The following is a 12,409-nucleotide window of genomic DNA, read 5'->3' as shown; positions in this document are numbered from 1 at the left end:
AAACTACACTAAAATGTGGGTGAATTGCTTACCAATCTCAGACTAACCTTTGCTTGCCATTCTCTTTCTTCCCTCCTGTTTTGTCAGATTGTTCAGGCATCTCCTTGCAGCTGGTGGGAAGTGGTTCTGTATAAAAGAGCAGAAGCCACTCAAGGTTAGACACACAGCTCTGCAATCCTGGAGCTGCTTGGAGCAGAGCTGCAGCAAGGCTAGACAGAGGGACAAGGACACTTCAGCTGCTCAGTGCCATCATAGCAGGTTCATGAGAACACGAACTCTGTCTCACCCCTTCCAGTATCATTCATCTGTGCAGAAACATGAAAGCAGATCACTGCACTCAGGGTCTGGATGCACTGAAATACTGCCTGCAGAATGGCACTGCTGCAAACTGGAACCTTTTGTCAATCACTTGTGTGTTTGCAGGTGTCCTGCTGGACAAAGCCACCCCTGAGATGCTGGGAATGGTTCTGGTTCCCCTTTGCAGGCAGAGCAGAGGTGACAAGGTTGGGTTTCTGGCTGTGTAGGAGCACTGCAGTAAAGGATACACTCGGAGTAGCTCTGTTGGTTTTGGATCCTGCTGGGACACTAAAAACCTATTCTGAACTCCAGTCAATCTGTTAATCTCTCCCAGAGAATGAAATGCTTCGCTGCTTATCACCACAAGATGTGACTGAGCAGTGCTCGGGGCTTGAATTACCATATTTAATTAAATGTAAGGTACTGAAATGCCTGGGGAGAGCCACTGATGGAGCTGCCCCGGCTGCAGAGCACAGCCCTTGTCATACAACCCCTTCCAGCATCCAGTGCTCAGTACATTAAAAGGTATACTTGAGAAAACAAATATTATCACTGTTACAGGAAACACATCTTACAGTTGGAAATGTTTTATTTTCTATTCTTTCGCAGTACTGCCAGTGTTAGTGGTCCATTAATAAACTTCAATGGATTTTCTGATTTAGACTCATTAGTAAATGATCTTAGAATTCCTCTCAGGAACAAGAAAGCTGCCTAGAAACAAGAGAATGGTGGAAGCAGCAAATTTTCACTCTGTGCCTTTTTCAGATAATAAAGTATAATTGGCCAGGAACTAAAGATATGGGAATTGATGGAGCTGTACCCAGTTATCAGCTGCTACTTGCTTGCAGGGATAAAGATGCTGAGCTATCCCTATGTATCTGTCAGGGTTTGTCACAATATCTCCATCCAATCTCCCTCAGCCACTAGAACAATTTCAGTCTTCAGCCATATATTGAAATTAGACACACCTCAGGGCAGCCTTTTAAAATCCATCCCTATAAAAATCAATCTGCCTTACAAACACCAGGACAAATTCATCATCTGGGTCTGAGATAATTCATTATGAATTCATCCTCTGGGTCTGAGTCCAGAGGGAACTTTGAGTTGTGTGTCATTAGAATATTCTGCTTCCGGACAGCTTCAAGAACTGGTCTTACTCTATAAAAGCCCCCATGAGTTGGGACAGAGAAATCAGCCTTTCCCTAATGATAAATTGGGATATTCAGCACCTGTGCTGCAGTTGGTCAGCACAAAAAGGCTTCTCTGTCACGGTCTGGAATTCAGAGAGTGCAGCCTGTTGGATATGGTGTTTTCCCAATCACATTCCTCCCTGCCTCTTTCAGGTCCTTGAAGAGCTGGCTGCCAAAAAGGCAGAGGCAGAGAGAAAAGAAAAGGAGAAGAATGGAAAAAAAGACAAGGAAACTGTGAAAAAGCCAAGTGAAAAAAAGCCACCAAAAGTTGGAAAGCAGGTAAGGAATGCCAGCAGGTTGTGAAGCCTCAGGTGTGGGCAGATGCTGTAAAGTGACATTAAAATGGTCACCAAAGCTCCAGGCCCAGGTTCAGGAGACAAAGAACTGGCTGAGGTTGGTCTCTCTCAGCCTTTCCATGACCTCGATGACTCTGGGAACTTTTTACTTCTCATATTTTAGGAATGGCCACAACTGAGCTCAGTGGGAAGAGCTGATGGTGGTGCAGACTGTCAGGGACATAAATGAGAGCAAAAATCCACTCTGGGGCTTTGAGATCATTGCCAGGACAGTCAGACAGGGAACAAAGTGGTAACCAAGCATTCCCACTGTTAATGTGGGTACAGAGGAGTTCATCACTGCCACCCCTTGCAGAATTAGGAATTCAGAGCCTCAGAGCTTGTGTGGATTTCAATCTAATTTTGAAACCCCATCAGCCATGCATAAACAAAGCCATGCATTTTCCATCTTCTTAGGGTTGGAACCAGTTTTGTTTCAAATGTCAATAGACACCACTTAATGTACAACATACCCCCTGAAATCTTTGAGGTAAAGGGCTGCTTTCACAAAAGACACTTCCAAATTATTTCAGGAGCAGCTTCACAGAGCAAACCACCTGTGAAACAGAGCAGTGACCAAAGGGCATCTTCAAAAGCAAGCTGTGCAACAAAAATTGTCAGTTTTTGCTGAAGCAGCAGCTTTTGTTTCTCATTTACCTCCACAGTATAAATAAAAGTTAAAACAATATATATATATTTTTAATACAGGTCATTAATCTCTCACTAAATATGTGGAGGAGAAGGGTGAGTTTTCTAGGGCAAAGCTTACTCTTCACTGCAAGTTTTACACAAATTAATTTGAAGGCCTAACCCTAGAACAAATATATTCCAAAAAAAAAAAAAAAAATCATGCTTTTCTTGGACTACATCCATTAATCTGGCCAAAGCTCTGAGAACATCTAGCCAGGAACCTAAATTACATGAATTTAGGGAGCATCAGTCAATTTAATTGGAAGGTAGATACCTAAATGTTAACTTGTAAATGAGCATCTTGAAAACACTGTTTGGAGGTTTGGGGTGGGTTTTTTTTTTTTTTTCCTTTGTAAATGAAAATACACAGCAGGCTGAAGGAGCAAATACATGAATGCTTTTCAAGGTCTTTAAGCCTAATTGCTTAACTTTGGTAACTAGGAAGGGTCGTGGCTGCTCCTGTGAGAACAGGAGGTGGTTTTAGGTTCTGGTCACACATGTCTTCAGTCAGTCACCTGTTACTGCGACCAGTTTGTTGGGTGACACTGTCACAGCCCTGGTGAAGCTCCTGAAAGTGGATGGCACCTCATCCATCTGCTTAAAAACCTGACTTTCACAGGATAAAATTTGATTCCTTCTTGGTTTTGGACATTTCTGAAGATAAGAACCAACAACAGCAAAAATGTGTCTCAATCCCCTGGCAGCCTCTGCAAGGCTGTTTTGAATTGGGGTGAAATAACAGCGTGGAGCTCTGGGGTTTTATAACTCCATGTCATTCCCATCTCCTCAGCCATCACAACTCCTGTCAAGTAAAATTCTGAGCCATTATATCAGGTTCTCTATGGTTCATTGAGAAACAACAAAGGGAACATTCTCTCCAAGGTTATAGCACTGACAGGGGGAAAAAAAGAATATCTTAGACCAGTTGAGAAGTATTTGGAAAAGTTCTAACAGCAGGACTCTTATTAAAATAAGTGTAGGCTATAAGTCATAGGGATGCAGGCAGAAAAAAAGCTCTGCTCCCAACTTCAGCTCTTAAAGAAAACAAAAGTTGGAGCCCAGAAGGAAATTTAAGCATTTCTGAAAAGCCTGATAGCAATCTTTACAAAGAGTATTTCATATCAAAGGAACTTCACTTTCTTTTCTCTGCAAGGTGCTGATTTGATTTCCCTAAGGGAAAAAAACAACCCATGGCTCCATCCCCAAAAAAATCCCTCTTTTCCAAAAGCAGCAGCAGTCTGGGCTGCCTCACCCAGCAACCTGCTGCAGCCTGTCCCACTGAATGTGTCCCACTGAATGTGGGCTGTGCATCCCTGAATTTCACCCAGAAATGGCAAACAGCGAGGCACATCCCTGTCCCTGGTGAAACTTTTAGGGAAATCTCCAAAGGAAATGTGCACAGTGCAGCCAATTCAGTTTTCCCTGCTGTCCAGTGGGAATCACCTGGTGTGGAGCTGGCTTTGGAAAGCCTCAGAAACAGATTGAGACACTTATTTCCACGTTTCTGCTTAAATTCAAACATATATTGCTGGTTCAAGGGGTCTTAACACATTTGAAACAGAACAAGCACAGGCTCAATGCACTGAAAACCAAAAAATATATGAACTGGTTTCAAAGAAAAAGTTCTTTTTATTATGTTGACTCTTAGGCTGTTAATTGAGGCAAGAGAAAACAGAACTGCAACTGTCCTTAAGACACAAGAGAGTGGGTTTGATTAAAATCAATTAAATTGACACAATGATTTCATTGACATCAGTGTATAAAATCAGTGAAGCAAATAACTAAAACAATTCATTGGCTTATTTATAACAATAAAATGTTGATGTGTCCTGTGGTATTGAGAGGCTAAAAATGAAAACCCCATTTTTAGGCTGGTTGGGGGGAATTTATTTGTTGGGTTTTTTAATAGTTGACACATTTCCTCTCAGAACATCATGGATTAATCATTTTCTATAAAATACCATGGAAAAATGGTAAAAGAAGGATTCTGCCCACTGCAAATGATCCAAGGATGAACCTCAAAGTGCCACACCCTGTGAAACTGGGAATACATTGGAGTAACTGAGGATTTGAGCTCAAACCCTCCAACTTTTTGTTACACTTTAAACAAAGTTTTAAAACAAAACAGTTCTTGATGTTCAGTCAAGAACCTCCCAAGTCTCTTTCAAATCCATCTATAGAGTTAGAAGTGATAAATGTATTTAGATTATTCCTGTCCTTCTGGGCCCAAACTGGAATTACTGTAATGATACTTTAATTAAAAACAGATATGTGATAACTCCCATAATGGGGCTGCAGCTGTAGCTGCAGGTAGCAGATATTTCCCTAATTACAGGGCTTATTTTGGGGGGAGGGCTTAGTTTTAACCATCCCAGGAGCTGCACTTTGTGTCTTGTTGATAACAAGTGGTTTGCAGGTTATTTAGCAAAATCCTGATCCTGTCTGGTATAAATTCACATTCAATTCCTCCCCAAACAGTGATCTAATCTCTCTTTTTCAACTATTACCTCACTCACATCTTGAGACTTAGGACTGATACAAGATGAAGAAACTGTGATCATTTTCCGGGAGGTTTATCCCTCAGAAATATTGGTTCCATGAAATGGAACTGTTTCAGGAATATGGCAATAGCAGCAAAAGTAACTGAAAAAAATGGCATTTAAATTAAATTCCACTTCAATATTGCAAGTCTCCTACCTAAATTACATTTTCAAACAAGCTGGAGTTTAATTCTTGTTTAATTTGGTGACTTCAGCTGATTAAATGACAGCCCTTCTCTCATGGAGCAACCTGGGCTAGTGGAAGGTGTCCCTGGCCATGGCAGGGGCTGGAATGAGATCTTTCAGGTTGCCATTCCATAATTCTGTGAAACAATGCTGTCAGCAATTCCTCTCTTCACTTTCCCCCCAATCTAGGTAGTGGATGAAAGCTGGAAAATGGGTCCAAGCAATTTCCTTTTGATGCTGGAGGAAGGAAGCTCTCAGTACCAAGGTCAGTAGAAAAAGATAACAATTCCAGCTGGAATGTTCTCCCAGATCAGCTTAATGGGAATGTCATTCCTATAGGGTCAAGTGGGCAGCTGCCCAAACTATGGAACGTTATAAAAATTAGGATGTTAGATTAAAAAATGGTATTTAGGAAGGGAGGCTCTCAGCACTTCAGTTCTTCCAAGGAATCTGTCAAAACCATTGAGCTAATCATGCAGGAAGGGACATTCCTGTGGGTGAAAGTGAACAAACTCAAAGCAAAGTGTTTCAAGAAGCAAAAAAAAAAAAAAAAAAAAAGGCATTTTAGGATTTTCTGAGGGCAACAAGGATGACATCAGAATAGCCAAAAATTCAAAAGCACCATACTGTATGTCAAGTTTCAGCATCAATGTTTCCATACTTCTGTAACTCTACCTGTCCTGTCTCCTCCAAGAGTGAGAACTCATGGAAGAGTCCATGGATTCCTTCACAGCTACTCCAATTATTTTTGATGATATCTTTGAACAGGAGGAGCATCTTCTCAAGCAGAGGTTCAAAACTGTGCATGTACTTGCTTCATGCCAAGTGTGTGAAACTAAAACATAACCCAGACTTTCAGCAAGGGGCCTGGCTGGTTTTTCATCTGGAGAAAGCACCAAAAAGCAGGGATTTCTTAATAAAAATCATGAAAGGGCATTTTGTTCTTTTCCAGATCTCTTGTGTCTTCTCCTCTGCTTTTGTTACTTCTGTTTATCTCTTCAACACTTGTCCTCAGTGCTCAGCCTGATTCACAAGTGAATTAGGAAGTCTTGCACTTGTCTAAAGTGGAAAATGGGGTTATTTTTGCTGCATCTCTGCAGATTCTGTTCTGATACAGTGTGGAAAAATATCTTTTCTGCTCTCCACTCTTCAGAGTTAGTGCCTTGCTAAAATTCCTCATATGAAAAGTCTCCATTATTCCCTCCTGCTGACAAATTACTGGTGTCAAGTTTTCTGCCTGATTTGAGCTGGCTGGAGAGAAAGAAGTGAACTTAAACTTGCTAAATGTGCATCAGTAGTTTGGCCTGACCTCTGACTTGTAACAATTAGGATTTTCTTACACCTTATAAATCACAGAGCAGCTTTCTGGCTAAAAAAAAAGGAGCTTTGCATCCCATCTGCTCTCAAATACCACATCAGAACCCTGCTGAAGGCAGCAGGAGCTTTAGATAAGCATCAAATCCATCCAAACTTCTTTCCTTAGCTAGCCAAGGATGAAATTGCCCCTGGAACTCAAACCCAGCCATGGCAAGAGTGGGGCTCCCACCCAGCCAGTGCCCAGGGCAGGGGAGGAGCAGCAGAAGGGAGGCAGGAGGGGTTTGCCTTGGAGGAAACATGCTTGGCTGTAAGCTCAGCAGAGCAGGGGGTACCAGAGTGAGGAATAAAAACACCACAGAGGTGACTCTGACAGCAATGGAGACTCCCAGATTTCACAACTACCTTGGGTGATGGGGATTTATCACCCAAACCATCTGAACAGCAGCTCTGCCATTCCCAGCAGGACAGCTGCTCTGAGCCCTGCAAACACAGAACTTTTTGGGGTTATTCCCGCAGTGTGAGTGCCTCTGTGATTCCCATTTCCCAGTTACACACCCACACATCTCCAGCCCATGCTGCTGGAGCTGCCAGCTGCTCCCCAGCTCTGAAGGCACATGAGAAGGAGCCCTTTTCTGCACAGAGCACAAGCAGGAACCCTCCGAGTGGGAAAGCTCTCTTGCAGGCTTCAAAGAATACCTGCAGTTCTGCCTTAGAGACAGGAGGAGTCTGTAGCTATGCAGTTCAACTTCAGATGGGGTTTTTTTCCTCCTTTTCTCCCAGTGAACCAGATCTATTTGACACCACACTTATTTTTAGTAAACAGCTGTTAATTCCTCCTTGCAGCACTTTGGGCTTTTCATTGCAGGGCACTCACACAATACTACCTGGGGCTTGTCCAAAATGGTTTTATTTTTAATCTAACCACGGATTCTTTGAATCTAATTCTCTCATCAGAATTTAATCTACAACAACATCCACCCAGAATAGTGCAAGCAGTCTCTTGTATTTTTAAATTTAGGCTGCTTTCCTCTCAGTCACAGAATTATGCAGGAAAAAATAGGTCTGGGTTTGGACTTTCTATTTGACTTTTCTGTTGAGAACTTTTTTTTTTCTCTAATCTTATTTGAAATAGGTCACTTGCTATCAGCGTTTGCACAGAGGTTCAGATTTATTAGTGCAGAAATCTTGAAAACATGATTGAAGCAACAGAGCTTGATTAAGAAATGTTTGTATCAGGAGTAATACAAAGCCCCTTATAAGTGTGTCTGAAGTTCACCCAAATGACAGCTGACCAAACAACAAACATCTTTGTTTTGTCACAGCCCCCAACACTTAATTTTAAAAACCTGTTCCCATCCTATGAAACTGGTTCTTTATACATAGCTTACTTAAATTTTTTTTAAAATATACATCAGTTTTGACAAAAATCTAAACATTTCACTTACAAACTTCTTCACTCTGTGTTTTTAAGTCCTCTACCAAACTAGAGCTGCTGCCTAAACTTCACTGGAATTCATGAAGCCTTTTATCCTCCTAGAGCTGTATCTGGCCTTTTTTCTAGTTGCTAAACTCCACTTGCCAAGCTCTAAAACACTTATTTTAAATGATGTGCTTGGAAACAGCCACTTTGTGTGGCATCTCCTTTCACACTGCAATAGCCAGAGTTTACATGGGGCAAATGTAAGGCTGAGCCTTTACCTCCCTCTGTTTTTGCAGTGTATTTTTGCAGTGTGAGGCAGCAATGTGCTATTTTCCCCATTCTGCAGCTGACCAGTTGATATTTATGACTTGCTCAGTGTCACAGAGGATATTTGAGTTCAAATACTCCATGGTGTGTCCAAATATTCCTTGAAGGTGTGGTGATACTCTGTATTTTTAACCAGCCTTCAAGAGATTCAAATCCTTTTGCCAGGAGGTTCAAAGTGGCCATTTCAAGAGAAGCTTCATGATTCAAATAAGTATTTTATAATTGTTAGTCACAGGCTGTTCTGTGAAATTCTGGGATATTGGAGTTCCCTACTGGCCTGCAGAGCTGAGATGCTGATTTAGGAGTGGTCTGGGCTGCCTTTGAGCCCTGAGCTAGCTCTGCATATAAAACAATCCCAAAATAAGCATACACTATTTTAGAAAAGGTGACATAAATTTCACTACATACACACAGGCACAGAAATAGCTCCTGGAACTGGCTGACCCTGCCTGTAACAAAATACCAGACTCTGCTGACCAGCCAGTGAAAACATAACATCCTTAGCCTCCTGACCCCCCTTTAAAATTAACTTTGAAACATTTTGTTGATCTATAAAAGAATAACAGAGTATCTAACACCTATGAGTTATTGATCTCTTGACTAAAATTAGGCCCCTCTAACCCAGTGGTTAAATAACACTCAGATAACTCATTGCCAGGTAATACCAGAGTCTGGGGGGACCCTCCCTGGTTTGCCTGCAGTGGGTATTAACCACTAATCAATCTACAAAATGACAATAAACAATTATAAAAAAAAAAATAGAACAGAAAAACCTACGGATCCCTCTATGAAAAATAAATCTCTAAAGCCTGGTACTCCTGTGAAAACATAGCACTTGCAACCTGTTGACCCAGTCAGGAAAGTGTTTAAAAATTCACATAACTCCTATGTGATGTCCCCTTTCCCCAGGGCTGGAATTCCAGGCTGGAGGAGTTACCTCATAACTGGGGCAAATCAGCTTTTCCTCCTGAAATATTACATGGCATCTGTCATGCCCTCTGATGACCCACAAGTAATTTAAAGAAATTAAATGTCTGTACTTTGGAGTTTCTTTCATTACCAAAATATCCCCTGTCCTCCTCCATCCCCACCATTCTCGGTGGTGAAATTAAGATTACTCACCTGCAAGAACTATTCCCTCTATAAACTTTGTAAAACTACAAATCCTCTGCCTGGAATTGGGCCCTGAAAATTTTTTTGGGGATGGAAAGAGCAGCCAGTGTTGGATTAACTAAAACTTGGATGTTAAAACCTTTCTGAATTTGCACGGTGCCTTCAGCAGGCCAGGGGTACAGGGGAGAATATCAAATATAATCTCTGTAAAATAGAATGTCTGTACAAAACTGACTCATAGAGGAGCCAGGGTCTGAAAGTGGAAAACTGTCATTTCAAATCACTGGGAAATTGAATTAGCACATACAGCTGGAGATTAGCTGTCATTTAGGAAGATACAATCAGGGCCTGAAAGGCAAGATATGAATTGTCTTCCTTCAAATTACCTCGAGAAGTGTAGGGAAAAAAGAGGTGTTTCCATTAAAATCAGGCACTTAGAGAACTCAGATATGCACCCAGCTCGTCAGACTTCATTTAGTTTTCTTTCTAAAGAGCAAATTGCAGTTTGCCTCAACAAAAATAATGAGCTGCACCTCAGGATCATTAGGTACTTTATCATAAATAGCTTTTTTTCATCACCAGCTTCACAAATTTGCTGTGACTGGGTGTTAGGTCTCCTTATTACTTCTCTTTTGCACAGTGCTTCAAAACAGAGGGGCTGGATCAGGTGGGTCTCATCTCTTTTGGGGTTAACTGCTTTTAATTTCTGCATTGGTTTAAAATCCCCCCAAATGAAGCCTCTGTGTGGCCATGCATCCCTTGTGGTCAGCTGCAGGTTACTGCTCTGTCACCCTTGCTGTCCCCTCCCTCTCTGCCACGTGCTCTGTGCTGGTTTTATGCTCCTATTCCCATTTTTCAGCCTCCTGGCAGTTACTACAAAGGCCAGCTCCCCAGGATGCAGCAGCTTTAACTGAGCCATGGGGAGAACAGGGAAATTTGTGGTTTGAATTAACCCCTCTTCCTTTGGTCCCCAAGCCAAGTGACACTGGTGGAGAGCACATCCTTCAGGGCAGGAGCCACCCCTGTGCCTTCTTCATGGAAAAGACTGAAGCCCTGTGCTGGGAAATAAATAAAATAATGCCAGCATCAGGCAGGAGATTGAGCACGCTCCAGGCTCTGAGCTTTGCAACCTCCAAATGACAGCCTCCCTATCCCATTATCCTCCTGAATTCTGATACCATTCTGCAACCCAAGGCAAAAGAAGAAATCCCTTATAACCTCAAGATTTGCAGATCCTAACACAACTGGGCTCTGAACTTGGTACGGGTCCCTAGAGCCTGCTGCTTTCACACAGCTCATAATTTAATGAAAGCTGCCTACAACCACCCTTTCTTTTGCCTCCAGAAGCAGTTGGAGAAACCAATGGCTTCTGTAACTTTTTCCCTTTTTTTCTTTCTTTTGGCTAACAGTCTTTTGGGAGAACAGAGATAACAGATTGGATTTTCTCCAGGATCATGACCCAGAGCTGATCAAAGGAGAGGAACGGGAGGAAGTGGAGGAAGAGATCAGAGTGCAGGTGTGCTTACAATAGCAAGAGGACATTGATCACATGCATTACCTGGGTATATTTTTCTCCAGCTGTAAGAACTGGCCCTGGCACAGACCTTCCCTCCTTCCAGAGTCCCTACTACCTGTTCTTTGCTTGTTCAGCTGAACAGCTCTCTGGGGTGAGGTGGCAGAGCAGAAAACTGAGGAAGATTCCTCTGTTTGTCTTGAGCAGGTGGATGAAGTGATGCAGCAGAAGCTGCTGAGAGTCAAACAGGCTGTGGATGGAGAGACAGGTCCTCAGGGCAAAGCTGGGAAAGACAAGGTAAGAGCAGCAAGGTGGGAGATTTGAGGGGCAAAGTCTCAATTCCATCAGTGCAAACCTCAGGTACAAACATCAAAATGTGCCCGCTAAACATTTATTGAATCTCAAGTTAGGAACATCTGAAAAATCTCTTCACCTGTGGGTAATTTCAGGGCCTTCTCATTAGCTCTTGCTCTTTAACTTGTATAAATATTGCTTAGGACAAGTTGAGCTATTCCAGAGATAAATCACTACAAGATATTTCAGATTTTCACCCTTCTGAAATCCTTGGATGCAGTCAAACAGCAAAATGGAAGCAATCCCTCTCTTTAGGGTGACCAGTTCAGATTAATAGTTTTCCAAGGAAAACAGGGATCTGGAGGCCAGTGAGTTTTCCAGCTGCTGGCTGTTTTCCTCCTAAATAAGGACTGGTTATTATGTTTCAAGACCATACACCAAAAAAAAAAAAATTCCCTCTGAATGTTTTGATGTAACCTTTCATTTGTCTGTAACACCACATAGATCACACACAGCCAGGTACTCATTAAGTTACTACATCCTATTGAAGGGTTTGGGAATTTGCAATTAAGCCAAGTTTATTTAGGCATATAAAATAGGTAACCCCCCCGCCAAAACATAGCACATGTCATGTTCACATCTAGTTTTACAGCATTATCATATGAAGAATTCCACAGCTTGTGGTTCTCTAAAATTCCTTACCAAAGCATTTAAATTAGAGATCATGTCAGTGCAAAATAACTCAAAGCTTACACCCCACCACTCAATCAGCAGATCCACTTAAAACCCTCAGGGCAAATAGCCAACCCTAATCTCATGCTGTATTTCATTTCTGTAATACCTTTTAGCATGCAAATACTTGCTGTTGCTCTACTTCTACTCAAATTATCTTTAAAAATGCTCTTTCACCTGACAAACCTCCAGGGACAATCTAATAAGAAAAGACTGGGGCAGCTCTGAAAGCTGATCCCAGTTGGATTCCTAAATCTGTTTCAAAAATAGGGGGGGGCTTAAGATATACAGACAAAATATTGCAACAATCTCCCCCAAGTTTTCATGGGCAGACACTTTTAGTCAGTGCCCTGCTGCAAAATGTCACCCTGGAATTACAGAGCTTTATGTTAGGGGCTGGGTTGGGTTGTTTTTTTTTCCTTCAGTGTAGTGTTGGAATAGCTTAGGGTGGAGGG

At 42.0% G+C, this 12,409-nt stretch overlaps 1 protein-coding gene across 4 annotated transcripts in view; it reads left to right on the top strand.

The window, feature by feature from the left end:
- Nucleotides 1-12,409, top strand: part of IQCA1 (IQ motif containing with AAA domain 1) — a 102,193-nt gene that overhangs the window by 55,665 nt on the left and 34,119 nt on the right. For all 4 annotated transcript variants that reach the window (XM_053947732.1, XM_053947731.1, XM_053947735.1 and 1 more), the window contains 4 exons: nucleotides 1,641-1,766; nucleotides 5,428-5,503; nucleotides 10,825-10,931; nucleotides 11,136-11,225. In XM_053947732.1, the coding sequence (XP_053803707.1) occupies nucleotides 1,641-1,766; nucleotides 5,428-5,503; nucleotides 10,825-10,931; nucleotides 11,136-11,225 (399 nt within the window). The remainder of the gene's footprint in view (nucleotides 1-1,640; nucleotides 1,767-5,427; nucleotides 5,504-10,824; nucleotides 10,932-11,135; nucleotides 11,226-12,409) is intronic.

Source organism: Vidua chalybeata, chromosome 7 (genome assembly GCF_026979565.1).
Source record: "Vidua chalybeata isolate OUT-0048 chromosome 7, bVidCha1 merged haplotype, whole genome shotgun sequence".
Classification (NCBI taxonomy): Eukaryota; Metazoa; Chordata; class Aves; order Passeriformes; family Viduidae; genus Vidua; species Vidua chalybeata.
The sequence above is the reverse complement of the archived record's forward strand: the minus strand, read 5'-3'. Positions and strand labels throughout refer to the sequence as shown.